At 38.1% G+C, this 22,986-nt stretch overlaps 1 protein-coding gene across 2 annotated transcripts; it reads right to left on the bottom strand.

Annotated features, from left to right (window-relative positions):
- Window positions 1–980: 980 nt before the first annotated feature.
- On the bottom strand, window positions 981–21,843 carry zdhhc7 (zinc finger DHHC-type containing 7). 2 transcript variants are annotated; one of them, XM_004913635.4, is made up of 9 exons: window positions 21,590–21,843; window positions 21,176–21,333; window positions 13,032–13,116; window positions 9,661–9,982; window positions 7,436–7,560; window positions 5,753–5,849; window positions 4,341–4,422; window positions 3,863–3,993; window positions 981–3,316 (listed from the first exon to the last, which is right to left on the bottom strand). In XM_004913635.4, exons 4-9 carry the CDS (start codon window positions 9,964–9,966, stop codon window positions 3,143–3,145), a joined length of 915 nt encoding a protein of 304 aa, XP_004913692.1. In that variant the 5' UTR covers window positions 9,967–9,982; window positions 13,032–13,116; window positions 21,176–21,333; window positions 21,590–21,843; the 3' UTR covers window positions 981–3,142. The 2 variants fall into 2 exon arrangements, with proteins under 2 accessions (XP_004913692.1, XP_002936046.1); XM_002936000.5 differs by lacking the exon at window positions 21,176–21,333.
- Window positions 21,844–22,986: the final 1,143 nt, after the last annotated feature.

Below are 22,986 nucleotides of genomic sequence, written 5' to 3'. Positions count from 1 at the left end.
TTGGACAGGCAGTGACACTGTTATTTCATCTTATAATTAATGTAAATCATTGCCAGTGCATTTCAGTTGGAAAGCCCTAACATAAATTATTGTCAGGATTAAAAGTTGTATCTTTTTGGAATGGAGCAAACACTAAATGAATGCAAGAAAGGTTCAGATAATGGAGATGACAAATAAATCACATGCACAGGCCGTGCATAAAATAGAAACAATCTAGAAGTAGCACAAAAAGCCAAAACACAGCACAGATTGAGAAGCAGAGTGAAGCATCCAAAACACGCCAGGAGCCCAGCAGCAGGTTAACACCTCATGTGGTTAGTGTGGGTACTTGCAAAATATTATGAAGGTAAATAGCCCATATGACTAGTGCTTACAGGCTGTACAAAGGCCAGAAAAAGCAGGCAAAATGTATATATAGTGGCTTACTGCACCTCACAGAAACATAATTTTAGGGCTTCTATAAACTCTGGGAGTAAAATATCTTTTATAAACCAGAATATCAGTAAGTGCCTCACTGGTCTCCCAGTAATGACAGGTTCTCCTTTCTCTGAACATATACTTTATTTACATATTACCAACATCTGTCCACAACAGCAGATGTTTTACACATGATATACTGACATCCTATCTGCTTCACTATATATGCATTTTTATTCATACTTTCTGCCCACCATACCATCTATTACAACAAATGGGGCCTATTATGAAGGGCTTCTACAGCTGTTTCTAGACATAACTACAAACGGATGTTTTATGCCTCATATATCTAGTGAATGCCCCCCCTTGCCCACACAAGGTGTGGGTTGGGCTCCTTGCTTCTGCTCCTACACTCTGTGCTACGTTTGGTCCTTTTGTGCTTCCTTTTAGATGCTTTTGATTGTGAATAGTTCATTGCCAAGGATAATCTATTTGGAAGCAGGACTGTCAGTCCTGACCCCTTAAACTACCACTGGCATTTTCCTTTTGCTTAGGCTGTGATTAAACACTAGGCGGTTACTATCACATATGAGCTCTCCTTCAAAAGAAGTGCCAGCTTGCAGCAGTGCCCACCTCCAAAGCTGGTTTAGAATGGGAGGGTCTTTTCTGACATAAAACCCAGCTGCTGTATTTTCAACTCTTTGATAACTGATCTTAGGAGCAATTACCAAAGAAATGGTTAGCATAGCATTGAGGCAGTTTTTAATACAATTTTAAATGGTACATACTGGTTTCAAGTGTCACTTTAAGACTAAACTGGTATGAAGCTAACTTTTGTACACCTCTAAGTAAAGGACAGAAACTCATTTTTCATGGTTTCTCACCAAACGGAAAAAAAAAAAAATAGTTTGATCATCAGAACACCACCGACCTTAGAAATTCCAAAACCAGCATTAAAGGATTATGGTGGTGATGCCATACATTATTTACTTTGATTCATCTCATATTATTTAGGGGGCCCTGGCATGTAAAGGGTTAAACATTTGAATCTACAACACACAAGATAATCCTGCTAAGAAGCTCTTCTGTTTCAAACTTACACATCACTGCGATACATGGACATTTTCGTTGCATTCTAGCAGCTGAAAGGAAAGTAATAAATTAAATAAATAATATTAACTATGAATTAAGGTCCTTGGCTCGAGTAGCCTTGTGTATGGGTAGTAGTTTTCAGCAAGATAGTATGTACTTACTCTTTCCCTTGTTCTGTCATTTTAGGAAAACAACATAAAGCAGTCTGTTATTAAAGATGACAATCTTTAATATACTGTAATTGAATAGCCACAGCTGTTAATATCTAAGTCATTCTGGAACTGATCTGTATTCCATACTGTAGGTGTATGCAGCGTAGTGTTTGTACTGTAAACATCTGAATACTTTATTTCAGAAGTCAGTGCATGAGAGGACTCCATACCCCCCTCTTTACAATATCAAACTTTAAACAATGGCAATTACACAACTTTTACTCCCATGTGAGATGAATATTTGACACATGCAATAGTCCAGACAAAAACCTATGGAATGCAATCAGCAAATGTGAGTGCCATGACGCATTACACCAAGTGTATTAGTGGCTTACATTAAAACAAATACATGCTGAAAAGCAATGCAATGTCTGCTTCTGGCCAAAATATACACATATGCATGTTCTTCCATAGGTATAAATTAAAAACAAATACCAGCACTAACCCGTTTCAGTTTTCCATTTAAAACATTATCAGACAAAATTCATCCACTTACAAACAAGTTCACTCACTGAAACGAAAAAAAAACTGTAAATGAACCAGTGACAGTCACCCATGGAAATGCTAAAGTAATCAGTATTCTTTTCCCTGTATTTAGCTTTGGTTTTAGGCTGACACTCCTTTTCTACCCTTCATATGAGATTCCATGTTAGGAAGACTCATCTACTTAATCTGAAACCTAAATGATACATATGAAAATGAAAAGCCAAGAATGGTGCAACTGAAGAGCAGAAATGGAGTTTTAACAATGACTGCACAGATAGAAAGTACCAGTGGATGAAATGAGTGATAAGCAACATTAACAATGGAACGATACATAGGCCACCAAGAGTAGTTAGGGATACAGAGAGTAAATGCCTTATTACTGCTGTTCTGAAACCTGCATGCTCACGCCACAGCCGACCCCTGCAATCTGCATGCCGTTGCGTGCAGACTTATATTGCACAGTCAGGGTACTCAAGGTTTGTATCTTTGTCCAGCATCAAGAAAATCAGATCTCCTCATAATACAGTACAGAAAAGTGAAAAAAGTTCAGCTATACAGCATTGAAATAATTTCATAATGCACAAAAGTCATTCAGCTTGTCATTCCAAACTTGGAAAAAAAAAAAAAAAAAGATGAATAAGAAAAGTCTTGATTAAAAAAAAAAAAAAAAAAAAGGAAGGTTGGCTTATGAAAAAAAAAACCCCCCACAAAAAACCCCTGTATAGTTATAAATTAGATTTAGAACGGACTTCATTTAAATTCCTTGTTCATGCTGGCCATATTAAATATACTGCTTTAAAAAGAAACATTTTGACGAAGAAAACACTTCCGTTTTATTCACTTCTTTAGCTTTGACCCTGTTGATAGGAGGAGTGATTTTCCTTACAATAAAATAAATAAAGTTGGGTTAATTCCGGTGGGGACGAAGAGACAGTTCAGACTGAGAACTCCGTACCCCCTTTTCTTGCTCTCAGAAAGCGTCTGACTTGCAAACCTGCAAAAGGATTCATCCACAGAAAAGATGGCTGCCCGCCAAAAACCGACCTCATGCCATCCCACCGTAACCTCCTCTCCCATGTTGGCTTCTCACTTTTGAGACGTTCAATTTCCTGCAAACAAGGCAAAATAAAATTAAGATCGGCCAGAAAAATAAATGCCCAACATTGCTGGCAAAGCATGGCTTTTTTTTTTTTTTTTTTTTTTTAATTCTAGCTTGTGCAGTTCTTCAAATGGTTTAATATATTAACTGTCTTACAAAACAACAATTACACATACAATTAAGTAATAACTCATATTACAACTATATACCGACAACAAAGGTTTACAATATTCTCCCATAAGCACAGGAGTTTACTGAAATGGCTAATCACCTAATTAACCTACTTCTGACAATGCAAATCTTTACAAGTCTGCAATGTTGCAAAATCCTCATTACTAACATAATCTCTGCAGTGTATGAGGCAGTGAACATGCAGAATATTTATTCTGTAAACTATGAAGCCAGAGTCCATTATTGCAAGCTATGTTTGTGCAATAAAAAAAAAAAATAAAGTATTATAACATCATTCAATTAGGGTTAGCTTTAGCTGGCATTAGGTTATAATGCTACAACTGCAAAATGTTATCTGTATTAAGCACAAATAAAGCCATCCTACCGTTTCATCGTTGCAAATTGAATGGATCTGAGTACCAAACATAACTGCTGTAAATGTAAGAAAGAGAAGTCCCTCGAGACACAGGAAGATCATTAGAATTACAGTTACGGGGGGAGAGAAGCTACTGCATGCTGTAAAAGAGACAGACAGATTAGTTTAGACTCTACATAACCACTGCATGTACAACAGATACCAAAAAAGGGCCAGAGGCATTACACTGGGACCTAACTATCTTAAAGGACAAGGAAAGCCTTGTTAGGCACCCCCCAGTAAATAAAGTCACTAGGTTTATTTCCCAGGCTGGTGTGCCTTTCAGGAAAAAAAACTGCCAGGGAAGTATGAAGAAAAAAAAAAAGTTTTAGAAAAAATGGGCACTTTTAATTATAGAAAACTAACTTTTTAATTAAAAAAATATGCGGTCTATAACTTATTGCAATTTTAATACAAAGTTTCAATACCAATACTTCTGGTAACCTACCTGTCCACTGTCCCTTAACACAAGTGAAAAGCTGGAGCCCACACAAAATGAGGGCATACGTTGAGATCAGAGCTATATACATCTGAGGACAAATAGAAAGAAATAAGAAAGGCTTCACATAGAAATTCTCTGCAACTAAAATACTGAACATTCATTACAGGGAAATATTCACTAAAAAAATGGTTTTCCCCCATAAGCAAGATACATTGAAAGTTATTTATAGGAGGAACTAAATACTTATACAGTTATTTTGTTGTGTGCATAGGCTTTACATGCCTAGCAACACCACAAAAGAAAAATAGTTTGTCAAAAGACATAAATGGCCCAATGGCCGCTGGAGTAAGTAACAAAGCATACATATAATTCAGATTCCTATAAACCTGTATGCATGCTGTGGAGAGAGGACATGGAAAACACAATGTGAATCAAATTAACACAGGCTAAAGAGATATGGAGAAATTAAATTGTCAAACAATGCAGGGAAAGGTACAAACGAACACTAACAATTTTCTCTTGTAACAACATGCATACAGGTTTGTGGCTAAATCTGTTGGCATTCACAGATTTATTTATTTAGGACTTGAATGAACAGGAAAGAATAGCATTGGTCTTCAGCACACCTTCCGCCCTGCACTTTCAACTAGGGCTATTCACTGGGCATTCTCAGTAAGCAATCAATCTATGTCTTACCACAGGATAGGCTCCCAAAGTGCCAGATATTAATCAAAGTGGAAAAAACTTACAGCAAATGCTGTCCAGTTGTTTCCATATAGTGGAATGACTATTTAAAAATGTTTGGGGGCTAGATTGCATCTCTCTTGATCAGTCTAGGGGTAAAAATAAAAAATAAAAAAAGCACCACATCTGACCTATGGGCCTCCAGCTGGACCACCCTGAACCAGACTACTGTTGTCCATCAAGTGGGCTTATTAGCCAATATACCACATTTTCCAGACTAGTTTGTATTACAACAAAGATGGAAACAAATGTCTACAAAGTCCCGGTTAGGCTGGGGACCATAAAAATCCCTTTGGAGAACCACAGGCCCCATCGTTACCGCTCCAGATGGACAGCACTTACCAATACTGTTGGACATATGTCCAAACAGGAACTACGTCGTCATAGTATGAGCTAAAAGGGGGTGTTTTCACAGCTGTCAACTGAAACTGTAATTCTACATAAACCACCACTGAATTACAGGTTCATCTTAAAAAATTCTCCGTTAAAAAATATTTCAGTCACAATACTCAATGCAGATATAATGTAATTTATAACAACTATACAAATGGACTGGTACCAGTATCACTAATCTCCTGTCTGGCCCTGGCCATATGCTTTGTGGTTAAAAAGCTAATGGAAACTGCATACACTGCTAATTCAAGACTTGGTGTTAATAATTAATGAACACTCACTGTAAAAAGCACGAAAAACCTCTGATTCTTTTCTCCCACACAGTTGTTCACCCAAGGACAATGGTGATCCATCTTACGAATACATCTCTTGCAAATGCTACAGCAAAAACAGCAGCGGGGGAATTTTAATTATTTTCATCAGTTGTGGTAGAACAATAAGAAAATGCAAAACCTTTATTGTTCTTAAATTATTTTAAGATAAATCACACATCAGCTAAGAAAAGGAGAAATACGGTATTCCCAGGGTAAAAACTAACGTTTTTAGAGGCATGGCAGTAAATAGATTACACTCCCAATATTGTATTTAGAATATGTATTTTTATAGATTTCTGTGTTAAGACAACAGCCACACAGGGTTTATTCTTGGCCTGTGGATAAACATAGGCTGAGAATCAACCAATCCCCTAGCTCCTGTATATGCTCCGAAAGGCACTGCATTAGCCCTGGTGAAGACACATGGCACAGAAATGTGTAAGTATGCATTTTTGTGCTGGAAACTATTTTGTGCTGAAACGATCTACACCCAGGCAGATGCAGTGCTTTTTGGCACAGACACAGGAGCCAGCATAGGCAAGCATGGTCCGCTGGCTAAGAATAGCCCCATCTAGCATTAGCCATACAGATTTAAACGCTGTATAACAAAGCATAGAGAATTCTATTTGTTGTGGTTTTAAATACATTAATTACCATCAAATCAACCGCAAATTAAATTAGACCTTTGCAACAATTTCCTTGAGAAAATTGTTGGAACAATACTGTACCACACTGTATCAATAAAAGTCATGTTTTGAGCAGATCAGGAGTGCTGATCCTTTGGTCAGGTTATACAATAACTTTAATTGTGCATCCCACATCTCAGAGGGAAAAGTGCATACACATATATACAAACACACACGTGCACGCTAACCCTATTTCATAAACAGAAACAGGTGTATGATAATACATTACTGTTGTTTCCATTAGCCAAACTTAAAAAAACAGCTACTACGCTTGAAGCCAACCTATTACCATGTAAAATAATACCAAAACCTGTGTCACGTTCATTGAGAAAAATAAACTTTACTTGCACTAATCAAAATAGGCAGATCTTGTTTATGTAATTCATTCTGTAATCAGCGACCACAGCAAATAGACATAATGGCATCATTTTATGTAAATTGCAATCAAGTCAAGCTTTGCATTAAAGGGGATATATACCATACATTTTTACAATGCACTAAACCATCTAAAATAATGTAAAATAGAAGTGCTTTTATTTTAATATCTTTGGGTTCAAATATGACCATAACTGCTTGAAAACTGTGCTCTACCCAGACCTTAGGACAACTTCCCCATAGACTTCACTGACACACCCTCACCTACTTAAAGTGCAGTGAATATGCATAGGGTGGACGGGGCTTAGCGATATCACATGCAGTCCATTCCTGCTCTACTCGCTCCTTATGCGCCAGAAATAAAGGATCTAATACATGCACAGACTATAACTTCTTGAACTGGTTGAACCCATTTATTGTACAATGCTACAGAATATGTAAATAATAATATTCTGTGAACACAATAAAATAATGTTTTACAAACAAATACAAATATACATAATTATATACAAATACAATATCATAGCATTTTGATAAAAAAAACAAAGAACATGCCTAAAAGAAATTTTATGGCTATGTCTTTATTTACCTGCAATGGTGGGCACGTTCTGGTTTGATACTGCAACATTTTGGACATTTATATATTACTTCTCCTGGCTTCAACTGCAAACTCTCCATGTATTCTTTAGTTGCATTACCCTTGGGTACAGCCCCCTGGAAAATACCCAAACATTTAAATTATGGAGAAAAAAGTATTTTTTTTTTCCAACTATTCTAACACAGAGGGTTTAAAATAACTACTCAGAGAGACAATTCTTAGGTGGAACTCTAGTTAAAAATATTGTTAAAATTCATATCATAAAAAAAATTGAACTGCCAAGATTTATCAAATGTACCCGTCCATGATTGGGTCTTTTGACTTCAGAAAAGCAGAGTGATTTCCTAAACTCACTCAGTTTTTCTGCACTTGATTAATCTGGCTTGGTTAAGAATGACATCTGAAAAAAATAATTTTGTTTCACCACAAATTGTTTTTCTGACAAAAATAAAAAGCTCAAATTTGCTCATCTTTATTTACAATTCATAAAGTCCAACCAGACAGCAAGTAGCAAAAAAACAAAAATCTGAATCAGCCCCCGCAGTGACAAGCTGAAGCTATCATGGAACATAAGGATACAAAAGCTGCCCTGGGTAATATTGTTTAAAGAACAGGGCAATTTTCTCTAAATAGTGGAGTACGGCGGAAAAAGTCATCACAAATAAAATAAACCAAAAAAACACAATATAAAATTGGGGTTGGAGAAGCATTCAAAGGCTAATTACAGTAAAAGTAATGAATAATGGAAGCACAAAATAGCTTGGCCTAATGTGGGCCAGAAAATGCACATGAAGAAGTTTCTGGATAAAATCAGACAGTGACTGGTGTATTCCAATTCTGTCCCTGCGTACACTCAAGGAGTTTTAGTATGTATGCATGCATTTTTTTTTTATATAGTTGTAAGAAATCGTGTATTTGGGTGCCATTATTTGTGATATATATAAATATATATATGTGTGTTTGTGGCTCTATTGTGTTATACACTGAGTATGGGGGGAGCTCTACTGATTACTAAACTGATTACTATAAACCAGTTTTTCAAGTTGCACCCGAAGCCAAATCTCCATATCTAAGGGTTTTTCTGTGGATGGTGGGACAGTATGTCTCAGAGAAGCCATAAAACTCAACAGTTACTGACCAATGGGCAAGGTGTGGTTTTTTATCAACCCCATCTGATCAGTTGGTATGTGGGGGGCAGTGGCTGAAAGGTGTATAAATGTGTGCTGGACAGAGAACTTGGGGGAAGCATCCTGGGGGAAGAACCTGGAAGGAGCACCTGGGAACTGGATCAGAAGTGACCGGGCAGGATGTGAGACAGACCAGAGAGAGGAGGCCATGGCAAGGAATCAGACCACCATGTTCTTTGTTCATCGGTAGCTATAATGTAGATTGTGTCATTAATCTTTAAATGTAAATAATGTATAAATATTGTTTTGTTAACTATTCATTTAAGTGTAACAATCCATTGATTTGCTACTCAATATATTCATTTTAATATACACTTATTGGTGTGGGTTATTTGTCTGCTTCTCAAAAGAACTGGAACCCTAGTAAGAGGGGTGATTAATATTATTATTAATATTATATTATTATTATATATAGTTCAAATCTTACATAGTGCTACTTATGTAGGCAGCATTGCAGTGAGTCGAATCAGTATTTTCTACATTGGTGTGTGTGTGTGTGTGTGCGTGCAGTGTATGCCATTAGCCTTAAAGCAAGATGGGTGACACTCAAAAAGCAATCATTGCTTATTCTGTGCTTACAAAATGCACTGCTGAATTTTGTTAATCAGATTTATGGAAACCTGCACAAATCTGTTATATCTTTCATTTATTCCTCTTATTGTGAGTCACCATTCATTTTTTCCCCTTTTCATACATGATAAAGAAACACTTAAAAATATGAGACATTATGGGGCAGATTTATCAAAATTTGAGTTTAGAGCTTCATACATAAAAATTCACCCATGTTCTATTCACTCAAATGGGATTTTTAGAATCATACTTATCAATGAGTGAAAATTAGAACTCGTCATTTGAAAAATACAATTATAAAAATCCCATAGGAATGAACAGAACTTAGGGCGAGTTTTTACGTATTAAGCTCTAAACTCGCATTTTGATAAATCTGTCCCTTCATGTTAAATTGTATAAATACAACTTTGATTTAGCTTAAATAGACTTCAGAATTTGGGATGATTTACATCATCTTACCGGGTCTGTTAGCATTGTCCTCAGGTGGGATGTCAAAGCAAGTACCGCCAAGCAGTTAAAAAGTGTTCCATTAATCACAGAATACCAGAAGTCTCTTGAAGGCAGCAGCATTACAAAAGTCACCACAAAGTCTGCATAGAAGACTAGTAGCCAGGTAATCACAGCACAGACCATGCCACATCCATCCCGTATGAACCAAACTTTGTCAGCAAGCTCACCCTCAGAAGGGGAGGAGTCATATCCATCACTTTCATTGAGGAGAGGGTGGTGCTCTACATCACGGAATCTGTGGCCTGAAGACTGCATGACTTATGCGATTGTCCTGGAAGAGAGAGAAGGAACAGTAATTAACTGAAGCTAAGTCTCAAGTCTGAGATCTCTAAATGTAGATCCACACACCATATACATCTTCTTTGTAAAAGGTGTTGCATAATATGAATACATTGTAATTTTTCTATGAGTTAAGAGCAAAAATCTCACTTACACAGGTAGTTTATTGAAAGTGGAAAAGATATCAATATCGTGAAACCACTATTTTTTTTAAACAGGACTAAATGATCGTATTACTCCAATATCTCCCACCTTAGGTGGCCTGATCTGTTGATTTGGCAAACTCACCAAATGAGCATATCTTTTGGTGTATGGCCACCTTAACAGTTCACAATGTTTTAGCAAACAGATTCCACTTAAAAACAATGAACAGTGAATGGCTGGGTGCATGCAGCACAAGAATGATTTATTTCCATTTGTTTTATGTGCAATAAACATGTTCCTTCAAGCACTGTTGTGCTTATTACTTCACAGATGCAGTAAGAAATGGAATTTTGATGCTTATATAACTTTTCATATAATCTAGAAGTCTAGTGTGAACTTTCCTGGGTCACTAGAAACAACAATCCTGGACACCGAAAATTAAACAATGGTTCAAAAACCGTGCTGAAATGTATTCTCACATCATGAAAATTTTTAGATTAGATTTAGATATTAAAATTAAATATTAGGTCACTAGCACAGCATGTACTTAGGCAATGTGGAAGGCAAACTGGGTCTGCCATATGTATGTGAAGCAGAGAACATAGGTATGGAGGATATTGCTCATGTACCACGTAATCATAGCCTTATAATTACGTGTCAGGATTTGACCTGCATTTTTAGAGCACTATTCAAAAGCAGTATTGAATTCCAATGCTAAAGCACCAGGACCATCTTAATAAGCATTAAGCAACTGAATTGCTGTACCTTAAGTGAAATTATAACAAACTGTTTTATGTCATTTAAAAATGTTACTGCAATAGATGTTTTTTTGCTGGAGCTGAAACACATTAACAACCCTATATCAAGCTTTGAGTATTCAGTTTCTGGAGGGAATGTGTGTAAATATAAAACTATAATCAATAGAACCTTCCAGCAAGCACAACGTTTCATCTCAACTTGTGGAAATTTGTTTTTTTTTTGTTTTTTTTTTACATTAAGAGTAAGAGAGAGATTTGTATTACCAGATACATTTAGATAGTTTCAAGAGAGAGTTGAATCCTTTTTTAGAAAATGAGAAAACAAAGGTATATATATTAACTTTTATTACAAAATGTATCCAAGTATTGGCCCCTCATAAAGGCAGGAAGGAATGTTTTCAATCTGTGAGGCAAATGATCCATATTTGCACAGATGCAGTAAACCATAGCGAACAAGATATTTGGTTTCAAAAAAGTGACCTGTAAATTCTACCTACTAATTGGTTGCTATAAATCAGTGCCGTCGGTCCGCAACCCTCCCTCTGCGTGGCCCCCACCTGTCTGGTTGCTTTGATGGCTTTCCTTTGTGTAAACTTTAAATGGTATCAATACTGAGATTAAATGGCCCACTGCATGGTTCACACCTGATTCAGGCTGTAATCCCTATTGTTTAAACATGTAATTCCCTGTACTGTTCACACTTTTAAATCTCTGCATTGTTCACCCCCTCAGGCTCAGATTGTAATCACCCACATTGTTCACACCTCAAACATACTATAGGAACAGTGCCAGCATTGTGTCACTGTATGTATTGCCTGACCAATGCTGCCTGTGTGTATGGCACACGCAGGCAGCATAGGGCAGACAGAGCATGGCAAACACATGCAGCTAAGGGCAGGCAGAGTATGACGCACACACAGTCAGCATAGGGCAGACAGAGTACTGCCTGTGTGCGCCATACTCTGCCTGCCCTATGCTGCCTGTGGGTGGTTAACCTGGCAGCGGTTTGTTCTGGGAGTTTGTTAGCAGTTGGAAATAGCCAATAACTGGTCCGTAAGGTGTGTAATTATGTCCTGGGGGTTGCTGTGCTATCCACAGGGGAGGAGGAGGCATATGGATTTAAAGAGCCTATATAAAGGCCCTTTATATAGTGTAGAGCCCCCTTGCCCATAGCAAATTGGCAACTTTATTTTTTAAAATAATGGTCACATCTCCCAAAAATTGGCTTGTAACTTAGGTGTATTTGCAGCCTGTCACAGCCGCCATCTTGGATTCCCCCGCTCGCAGCCCCCCCCCCCCCCCCCCCGTGGCGATCAAACACCGCCCCCCCTCGTGTCAATCAAACCCCCAGCACCCCCCCACCCCGCTTGGGCCTGCTCCTTGCCTGCTTCTGTGCTTTTCTGTGTCTGTGTGTCACAGAGGCCAGGGGAAGGGAGCGCACCTGCTTTTCTCACTAAAATCAAGCAATGTGCATGCCCCACGTACAGTTTCCTGGTCGCATAGTCTGCGCAGGAGCGATGCATTATGGGAATAATAAAGCACAATGGAGAACATTTTAGCTGTTATGCTAGATGTCAGCCTTACCAGGTATCTTTGTTAAGCAAAAGAGGCTTTAAAACAATTAGCTTTTGGCCACCCTAAAAGGGAGACACTCATAAAATATAAATCAGGGGTTAACGAACCTTTTTTCCTATGTTCTGTTTGCCCCTAATGTTCCTCAAGACATAACATAGCCCTGTGGTACCCTCAGGCAAAATGTTTTTTTTTTTTTTTTTTTTTTTTAAGTCAAAGGCAAAAAATAAAGTACAGGGAAGTGCAGAAAAAACATTTATAGTAAGCTACAAGCTCAATGCTCATATATGACTGGTTTTTACTGGTTGCTTTTTTTTCCTTAACTATATCACAAGTTCATACAGTAAGGAAAAGGCATCACAGGCAGACAAGGGACAGTGAAGCATTCACCGCACACACCATCACTCAGAAACACAAGATTTTAGGAAAATCAGCATTTCTCTTAGTACTTTCTAAAAAAACAAACAAACAAAAAAAAAAACCCCTAATTACTGTGCAAATTAAAACAATATAATATGTTATAATAATAATAACAATAATTATAATTAACAAAAAAAAACAGCTTACCTTTATAAATCTGCAAAGGTTATCCAGACATAGCTTCCTTTCTAGCTCCCAAGATATAAGGGTATATAATCATGTCTGGTATGCCCTAGAAAGACATCAAAAACAGTTTAGTATTTTCACCTCAAGGAGATTGGTGTTGACAATTCCCCTCCCTAAATATCTGTATGGAGAAAATTTTATGTGTCACTAAATGTTATCAGAACTGGGTGGACAGCCAGCCGTGAGCACATATGTGCCCAAAGGAGGTTACACATAAGACACTATAAATATAGGCTCAGTCTGCACCAATAATTTAGGTGTATGCATGCCAGCAGTACAAAGGGAGTGCCAGCAGTTGTAATTATAATTAGTCTTGATTTTATAGAGGTAGTTCACTGAAGGCGGAGAAAAAACATTCTAGCATTACTGCACATAATATTAGTGCTTCAACTCTATTTACTGATACAGGCATAAGATCTATTTCTGGAATAGGACCTGGGTTTTTCTGGATAATATCTCTCTATTTTGGATCTCCATACCTTAAGTTTGTTAAAAAAAAATCACTTAAGCCTTAAAGGAACAGTAACACCAAAATGAAAGTGTATAAAAGTAATTACAATATAATGTACTGTTGCGCTGCACTGCTACAACTGGTGTGTTTGCCTCAGAAAGACTGCTATAGTTTATATAAATAAGCTGCTGTGTAGCTATGGGGGCAGCCATTCAAAGCAGAAAAGGCACAGATAACAGACAAACCCCCATTATATGGGGCTTATCTACTTGTTATCTGCTATGTAACCTGTGCCCCATGGCTACACAGCAGCTTATTTATATAGTAGCTTTTCTGAAGCAAAAACGCCAGTTTTTTTGCAGAGCAACAGCACATTATATTTTAATTACTTTAAAACACAATTTTTTGATGTTACTGTTCCTTTAAGAAAAACCCAGTACGACTGTTTGCCACCAATATGGATTCAGGCAGCTCAGTTACCATCAAGCGAAAAGTACAAGGGTACTGTATAGGGAACTGTCATGAACTAGGTCATGACCTGAGTAGACAAAACAGTACCCTTGTACTTTTCGCTTGATGGTAACTGAACTGAAGATGCCACTTGGATGAGTGCTGACACATTTTCAAGGAAACTCAGAAAAGTCCAATTGTGTTTTAGACTTAAGTCTACTAGGTACTAACTATATATAAAAAATATATAGTCTAAAACAATTGGACTTTTCTGAGTTTCCTTGAAAATGTGTCAACACTCATCCAAGTGGCATCTTCAGTTCAAAAAAGAGTGAAAAAGAGTGGTAGGGAATTCCCTGGCATTAAAAGGAGAAGGAAAGGTGTCAGGAACATGCCACTCTCAGACGCACATGACACCGGGACGGGGAAACAAGGGGTTATACTCAGTCACCTTTCACACAGGTTAGACTAACATCAGGCACCCCCAAACACACCACCGCACCAAATAACTATTCGGTGCCACCATCTATCATAGATAGGCAATAGAAACCTAACTTGCACTTCTCATGCCAGTTTCTTGTCATATAATATTGGTACTTGCCAGTATCCAATATTATTATGAAAATATGGGCTTGTTTTAACCTATATATGGGCGATCAAAATGATACCAAAGATGAGGGGTGTCTCTTGTCCCAGTCCCCCAGAAACTATCCCTCCTAACTGGTGGGTATAGGCAGTCCCTGTTTGGTATAATTGGGAAGCATGGGACCTCCTCATAACCAATATGTGATTTATGAGGATGTGAACCCTAAAGCAAAGGAGATATGGATCCCTTTCTATAATCCATATTTTCTCCTAGCTGCACCCCCTGCTGTTCTTAGGTCCACAATTGCCTTTCTTTGATCAACAATCAAAGAAACCAATGGACTCAGCTTCCTGCCCAAAATGGCCTGGCTCCGCATTGTCTGATTTAAGCTGGCCATACATGCACCGATAATACTGTACGAAACCTCGGTTCGTACGATATTCGGTGTGTGTATGGCGAGTCGACCGATATCGCAGGAGGCTGCAGATATTGGTCGACTCGCGATCGGCCAGGTTTAAAGATTTTGATCGGCCCCATAGAAGGTGCCTGAGCAAAATCTGCTGTCAGGGCTGAATCGGCAGAAGGAGGTAGAAATCCTATTGTTTCTACCTCCTTATCTGCCGTTTCAGCCCTGAACGGTTAGTGGCTGATTGAACGATCTTTCGTGCGACCATCGGTCCCAAATTGCCACGTGTGTGGCCACCTTAACTCAGATAGGTTTGTCACCTTCCACAGTCCCTTGTGGTGTATTTAATTAATTAAAGGTCTCTTGTGGACAAAAAGAAAAAAAGTTGCCTGGTGTAACCCTTTACAATGCCAAGGCAATACTGCTGGCATGAGAAAAGGTAAAGACTAAGTAAGCTTTATCAGAAAGATCTATGTAAATACAGCCATAAGCACTTACAGTAATGCTGTATTGAGTCCTCAATCAAAAGAAACACAGAATTTCTTGTCTCATTTTTTGTAAACATGTTCTTAGGGTATCTGACTTCCTCTCTCAGAAAAAAACCTTAATTCCTGGGCCAGAGTCTGTGCAGTTCTCTCCTCTCCTGCTCCCCCCTCACATAAGTTTTCAGAAAACTCACCCCCCCCACCCTTAGGAATGTGTAATATGAGCTATAATGGCTAGAGCTGCAAGCAAGAAGCTACGCAGACCAAGCCAAAAAAGTAGCTGCAATCTTACACAGAGAAAGCTTTTAGGGCTCTTTACTCAGGTATGATAAAACTTTCTACAGAATAAATATAACATTGTAGGTGGCACTAATGTGGCAAATCTAGTGGCAGTAAAATGCCAAAATGACTTTCCTTCTCCTTTAAACCCTTAAGGGCAGTACAGTCACAGACATCCAATCACAATGGTTCCATTAAACTTATTCAGGTGTTTGATGAAACTCACAGGTGTGAGAAAGTATGATCCAGACACAATGGTACCATGATTTTCATTGAGGCAAATGTTAATCTTTCAAAGTACAGTCAGGGTACCAAATAGTAGGTGATATACAGAATGCAGTGTGATGACTAAGATAACATTTCTTATAAAATCAGCTAAATGTATAATTGCTAGTGTTCAAATATTTGAATTAATAAAAAGAAGGGAACTAGCAACTACATAATTATGCTTCATAAAAGCCTTGACTAAAATAAACCAAACAAGTTTAACCTGAACTGCAGCTGCTGTAAAACAAAGTTCATTTTTCAAGATGGAAGAAAGATTTGGTGGAATGGCAAATGAAGAACATTATCAAGCTAGATTATGTGGTGTGTATTTTCCAGATGAAAACTGTAGGTGCAGAACAAATGATGGTACTGCCCAATGAAATCCATAGGAAGCAACTTAACGGTGCTACCATTTACCTGAAAACCTAATATCCCATTTATACACTAATGGGCTGATTTTAAAGTGCTAACATTTGCTTTCTTCTTGACCCCAGTGTATGTTTGATTAATTAAGGAGTGCCAAGTTGCTTGACCATGACCAAGAATAAAAGTGACAAAGTTACTAAATAAGTCAACATATTACGGAAAAAAAGTACATAAGCAACTATTTAGGCTGTGCACATGTATTACATATTAGCAGGAAGGAAAGGGTTTTTGCAAAAATTGCTAATAAAAATCTCAGTCTTCTTAGATAGATCGGATGAAACCAAACAAGTATCATCACAGCTCTGCACAAATGTAATGAAACAAAATAGCAGGGCTATTATAACTAGCTAAACCTTAAATTATAGGTTCTGTTCTCTAAATCAACTAAAATTATATACAACACAAAGCTAATGGTATTATAACAAAGAAAGTAATATACAAAACAGTACACTAAATAAAGGATTATTTATTGTTTCACTATGAAGCCCTGCGAGTGCTGTGTCAATTCCTCGGTTATATTTTGATATCCATACTCGGCACCCAGGCATTTCCGGACTTTTTTTAAAGTGTGTCCTTTTTTTCCATGGTGTAGAAATATATGAAAACATGAGCAAATGTATAACCTGAATTAACTGTAGAAAGTTTCCCATATGCAATGAAAAGAAATGTATATGAACCTTAAAGGGGAAGGAAACGCTAAGTCACTTGGGGGTGCCAAAATGTTAGGCACCCCCAAGTGACTTAAATCGCTTACCTTGTACCCTGGGCTGGTGCCCGTTAGGAGAAAACCGCACCAGCGGCAAGAAAGTTGGCTTTTCACAGCACGCCAACACCGAAGAAGGAAGCGCTTGCAGCTACCCCAGGCTGGTGCTGTTCTCTCTTAACAGGGGCCCCAAACCGGGGTACAAGGTAAGAGATTAAAGTCACTTGGGGGTGCCTAACACTTTGGCAAACCCAAGTGACTTAGGCTTTCCTTCTCCTTTAAGGATGAAGACACAGAGCCACTGGTAGCAGCTACTTGGTCATGGCTACAAAAGTAGACAATGTTGATCATTTACTGATATATTGTCTGTACGTTTGTTTTAGCAGAGGTAGTTCTTAGTATTCTCTATGGCAGGATATTTTCTGGCATTTAGTAGCCATGACAAGTAGCTGCTACAATTAGGTCCATTTGTCTTCACCCTTAAAGTTCATATCCATTTCTTTTCATTGCATATAGGACTTTCTACAGTTAATTCAGATTAAACATTTTGTTCATGTTTGCATATATTTCTACACCATGGAAAAAGGGCACACACCAAAGGTAGGATTTCTCTATCAATGGGCAACTGAAGTCTAACTAGGCTATAGCTTATATGCAGTATACAAACTTGCTAGCCCAGCAGCAGCCTTACAGTGGTGATCCATGCCTTCGAATTGTCCAAACCAAAGCTCTGTATATTTCTGACCTTGGTCAGCACTAGTGTTGCTGTGCCAGGTAGGTTAGTCAGAAGATGCTACAGACTGTCTGTTCTCTGGGTCTGAGCAGTCACTTCTAAAAGTTTTTAAATCAATTGGCTTGCAACAATGTTTCATCAGTCAGAGCCAGGAGTACAAAGAATATAGCTATTGCATTTAAAAACATTGACCGTTTTTAATTAAATTTAATATTTTGGAAAGTTTCTTGGGATTGCAATTTCTTTTAGTCTCCAAAAGTGGACAACACCTTTGAAAAGTTTTTAAAAAATGTGTTTGCAATTGAAAAATCGATAGTCGTCTTTACATTGTGAAATGTGTCTCTGTTCTTACTTATGCATTTTTTTCTGTTTCTGATTATTATGTTTCTGCATAAAAACTGGTAATCATACTGATCAATACTAGGCTACTTTTTCAGCACTTCCCTTTTTGTAGTTGAAGGACCTTACACTAAGTATGGTTACACATTACACATGATTATCTCCTTTAATGCAAAGAAAATGAACATTCAGCAAATACTTTGAACTGGAATGCACTAAATAAATTCACCCTGGGTACAGGTTGTACCTGTATAAACAGGAATAAAGTACATACAATGTACATTACCAAAAGTATGCATCTTTTAAGATATCACTGTTTAAAACAGGTTTCCCTTACTAAATGATAAAACAGAAATATGTATAAGTATATGAAGTAGTAACTTTTAAAATATCACAGTTTACAACAGGTTTACCTTATTAAATTGAAAGAGAAAGGGCTGATTGGTCTTACATAACTGGTGAGAGTCTGGCTTAAAATCAGTGTTATTACCCCAATCCTGCTCTACAATAGTGAAGTGTGGGGTACTATCACCTATGCAGACCAATTCAAATGGGACTGTATTCCATTTCAGATATTCCATCTGAAATTCTGTAAGTACCTCCTCCAGATCCACTGAGCTGGCCAGATTTCACCTACTCAGGGGCTTTTCTGGAGCTTGGTTTGGTTCCTAAAGTTACCAGACTTAAAGGCCCAAGGACTGTACCATCTATGTGACCAGGAGGAAGTGGAGGATGAGATACACTTACTGCTACAGTGTTCTAAATACTTATCACTGAGATGTGATATGGTCCAACATAGCAGCTAGGAGGAGGGGGGGGGTGGTGGTGCAGGGATTTGTGAGAAACATGGCTTACAAAAACTAACCTAACAGGAGCCAAGATGGGCAGCTTTAATGGCTAACTTTAAAGGCATGGAACACATTGTTATAAGTTTAGTGGCATGTTGCATTACGTTGATATATAAAACAGCTATATTCTAGCTATATTCATTTTTAGGTTTTACTTTAAGTACTGCCTGTCACTCAGTCATCTGCAGGTCTTTAACCTAAGGGACTGTCAGCACAATCCAGCAGCCGAACAAAAGGTTTAACACCACAAATACAACATTTGCTAAAAATGGTTTCAGATGCTTATAATTTTGTCATAATTAGCAGCCACGAATATGTATACTAAACAAAATGCTGGAGAACACGCTAGGTACACAACTATCACAAAATGTTGCAAGCCTTAGAAATATTCTGAACTGGTCATGCTAAAAAAAATTCTTAAACCACACAAGTGAATATAATTTCTTTATGAATTTACATATATCAGAAAACACAAGGTGTTATGTTGTATGTCGGTGGCTATGGATGACAGAATAATTCCTGTTTGTTAATCTCTAAAATGTTCAGAAGCCACAAATGTCATGGTCAAAAATGTCTTGACAGGAAAAAAAAAAATATTTCCATCACCATGTCATTGTAATAAAACAGGTTTTTCAGAAGCCAATAGGCCTGTGAGCCTCTGCAGTTCTCGAGTAAAAATGTTTCTATTAAAATGAGAGAGGTATGGATGGCTGCACTAATATTTTACATGCAGACCATCTATAATCTGACAACAGTGAATGTGTAACCATGAAGCAAACTGAGTGGAATCGAACTCTGTATTCAGAGGGAAAAAAAATGTGACCTTTGAAGCCTATGCTTCAAACTCAGATAAATACCACCTTGAAGTATAGATAAGTTAAGACAGGTATACTTTTATCATTAAGCACCAATGACACCGATCTGTAGCTAGGGAATTCATTTAAAATGTATTTGGTTCATGGCTGCATTTTGATCATTATTTTAGGTGTAACCAATTAAAGAGTTGATGTGGTTAGCATTCTATAAAATACTGATGCTGGGTAGCTTATTATTATTCAGTTCAGGTGCTACCACATGGAATGTGGCTGACCTAAAAAATATTCAGTCATAATTCCATTTTGCATTTTATTAGTACACTGTTTTAAGAGTCATATAGCAAGCCTTACACCTGCAGTTACAGAGCATTTAATAAGCCAATAGCCTGAGCTGCATGAAGCAGTTTAAGTTCTGATAAAGGGGACCTGTCACCCTAAAGCTGGCCATACACGCACCAATACTATCGTACGAAACCTCGTTTCGTACGATATTCGGTGCGTGTATGGCATGTCGGCGAGTCGACCGATATCGCAGGAAGCTGCTGATATCGGACGACTCGCCGATCGGCCAGGTTAGAAAATTTTGATCGGGCGCCATAGAAGGTGCCTGACCAAAATCTGCCGACAGGGCTGAATCGGCAGAAGGAGGTAGAAATCCTATTGTTTCTACCTCCTTATCTGCTGTTTCAGCCCTGACTGTGTGTGGCGGATCTGACGATGTTTCGCCACGTGTATGGACAGCTTAAGAAATAATTCCAAATCCTTTCTATCATGTTAGTTGAATAAAATAAACTTTATTTACACTATATACATTGTTTAATTTTTTTTTCTCAGCCAGCAGGCCGGCGCCATTTTGTGTACACTGTTATTAAGGCAAAGCTTTGTTTCACCCCAAAATCTTATACATCTGCCATCTATGTGATATCTAGGAAGAGCTGATTGGAAAGTTAAAGTAATAGAAATTAAAAATCTGAGCTGTCAATCATATATTGCCTGCCACACCTTTATGCCTGAGGCAGGGCAGGCAATATATGATTGACAGCTCAGATTTTTAAATACATTTATAACAGGAATGGGTAATTTAATTAAAAAAAGAACTTCGTTTCATGTTTAATTTTTAAAGAACTTTTGTTATACAGCTTTTTGTGTGTGGGTGACAGGTCCCCTTTAAAGTTCACTTTCTTTTATACCAGACATTTTTTCAAAAAAACCCAAAACATTTTCACAGTTTCTGTGCATACTTTGATATATGTTTTCAAATCTGGAGTGCTAAGGTCCTATCAGAAATACCAGAGGTGGTCAGAACCCTTTCCCCACCTGTAACCGTTTCCCATTTGCGGGTGAGTAAGGTGCTACAGCTGTCAGATGGGGATCCCCTTACTTCCGCATCCGCCATAGGGAGCACGTTTCCCAAATGAATGGAATGTGGCTAGTAGCCTGCTGGGGGGCTTTCACAGCTGATTCTCCATGATAGCCTATAGCAGTAAAAACATGCATTTGTACCAGAGCCATTGAAAGGATTAACAGGTAGAAAAAAAAAAATATCCTTCCTATATTGGCTATTATACTTCTCTTATTAATAACATTGCCATCAAGTCTCATTGTTTCTTGTCCTAACATACTGTTCTATAATACTAGACACACATAGAGATCCTCAAAGAAATGACCACCCCACACCATGTATATTAAGGAATTAAAACACAAGCACTGCTATATTTTCCATTTACATACCGCCTATCAGTCCCGCTTTTCGCGGGACAGACCCGGTTTTGCTAACACAGCCCGCAGTCCCGGATCGCAGCTTAAACGTCCCGCAACCCCGTTAATGTCCAGGTCCTTGGTTCCTGCCGGACAGCTAATCCTGACGTCACAAGTCTCATCTCGCGAGAGTATGGCTGTAGGTAGATAAGCGCAGTGACGCGGCACGTAGCCGCCTTGGGAGGGGTGTATAAGGGTGGAATGGTTCAATGGCGGGGTAGACGATCATAAGCTGCTTGTTACACACTGTTGTTGCGAAAGTCCTGAAAGAGAAATATTTTTTTCTACTTGTTATCAGTGTTGCAGTCTCCACTGCACTGTGTTCTCTCAAAATTTGACAAGATATGCACATTTTTGTTAATAGGGGCTAAGAGAGAAAAATACACAAAGCTATTCAAAGACTGATATTTTTTTCATATAAAAAAAGTGAAAACCCTACATGTGCTAGAAGCAAAAAAAAATATTTTATTGTGCTTGCAAACAGTACCAGGTATCTCAGAGCCTGTAAACTAGTTACATAGTTACATAGGGTTGAAAAAAAGACCAGTGTCCATCAAGTTCAACCCATCCAAGTAAACCCAGCACACACAACCCACACCTACCAATCTATACACTCACATACATAAACTATAAATACAACCACTAGTACTAACTGTAGGTATTAGTATCACAATAGCCTTGGATATTCTGATTGTTCAAGAACTCATCCAGGCCCCTCTTAAAGGCATTAACAGAATCTGCCATTACCACATCACTAGGAAGGGCATTCCCCAACCTCACTGCCCTCACCGTGAAAAACCACCTACGCTGCTTCAAATGGAAGCTCCGTTCCTCTAATCTAAAGGGGTGACCTCTGGTGCGTTGATTGTTTTTATGGGAAAAAAGAACATCCCCCATCTGTTTATAATCCCCTCTAATGTACTTGTACAGAGTAATCATGTCCCCTCGCAAGCGCCTCTTTTCCAGAGAAAACAACCTCAACCTCGACAGTCTCACCTCATAGTTTAAATCTTCCATCCCCTTAACCAGTTTAGTTGCACGTCTCTGCACTCTCTCCAGCTCACTAATATCCTTCTTAAGGACTGGAGCCCAAAACTGCACCGCATACTCAAGGTGAGGCCTGGTTAAATTATGCAAACATTTAAGGTTTTTGAGGGTCCTAATAGTATTAATTTAGGGGCAAAACCAGTATAAAAGACAATGGGAAACATTTATTCAAAAGTCATTTTTAGTTTTTAGGCTTTTAACTTCACAGTGGTATCAGTGGGCCCCACTATTTTCGTTCAGATAAATCAGATTTTCCATGATAGACAGACAATGGGCTTATTTTGGAGAAGATTCGTAAAATTGCTCAAACATTTTTTTACTCT

This window comes from Xenopus tropicalis, chromosome 4 (assembly GCF_000004195.4).
Source record: "Xenopus tropicalis strain Nigerian chromosome 4, UCB_Xtro_10.0, whole genome shotgun sequence".
NCBI lineage: Eukaryota > Metazoa > Chordata > Amphibia > Anura > Pipidae > Xenopus > Xenopus tropicalis.
The sequence above is the reverse complement of the archived record's forward strand: the minus strand, read 5'-3'. Positions and strand labels throughout refer to the sequence as shown.

Coding starts and splice junctions, on each gene's coding strand:
- zdhhc7 (XM_004913635.4), bottom strand. CDS start 9,966: ATGCAGTCTTCAGGCCACAGATTCCGTGATGTAGAGCACCACCCTCTC. Junction 7,561..9,660: donor GGACAATGCTAACAGACCCG/GTAAGATGATGT, acceptor GGTATTTTCCAG/GGGGCTGTACCCAAGGGTAA. Junction 4,423..5,752: donor GGTTTTTCGTGCTTTTTACA/GTGAGTGTTCAT, acceptor ATTTGTCCTCAG/ATGTATATAGCTCTGATCTC.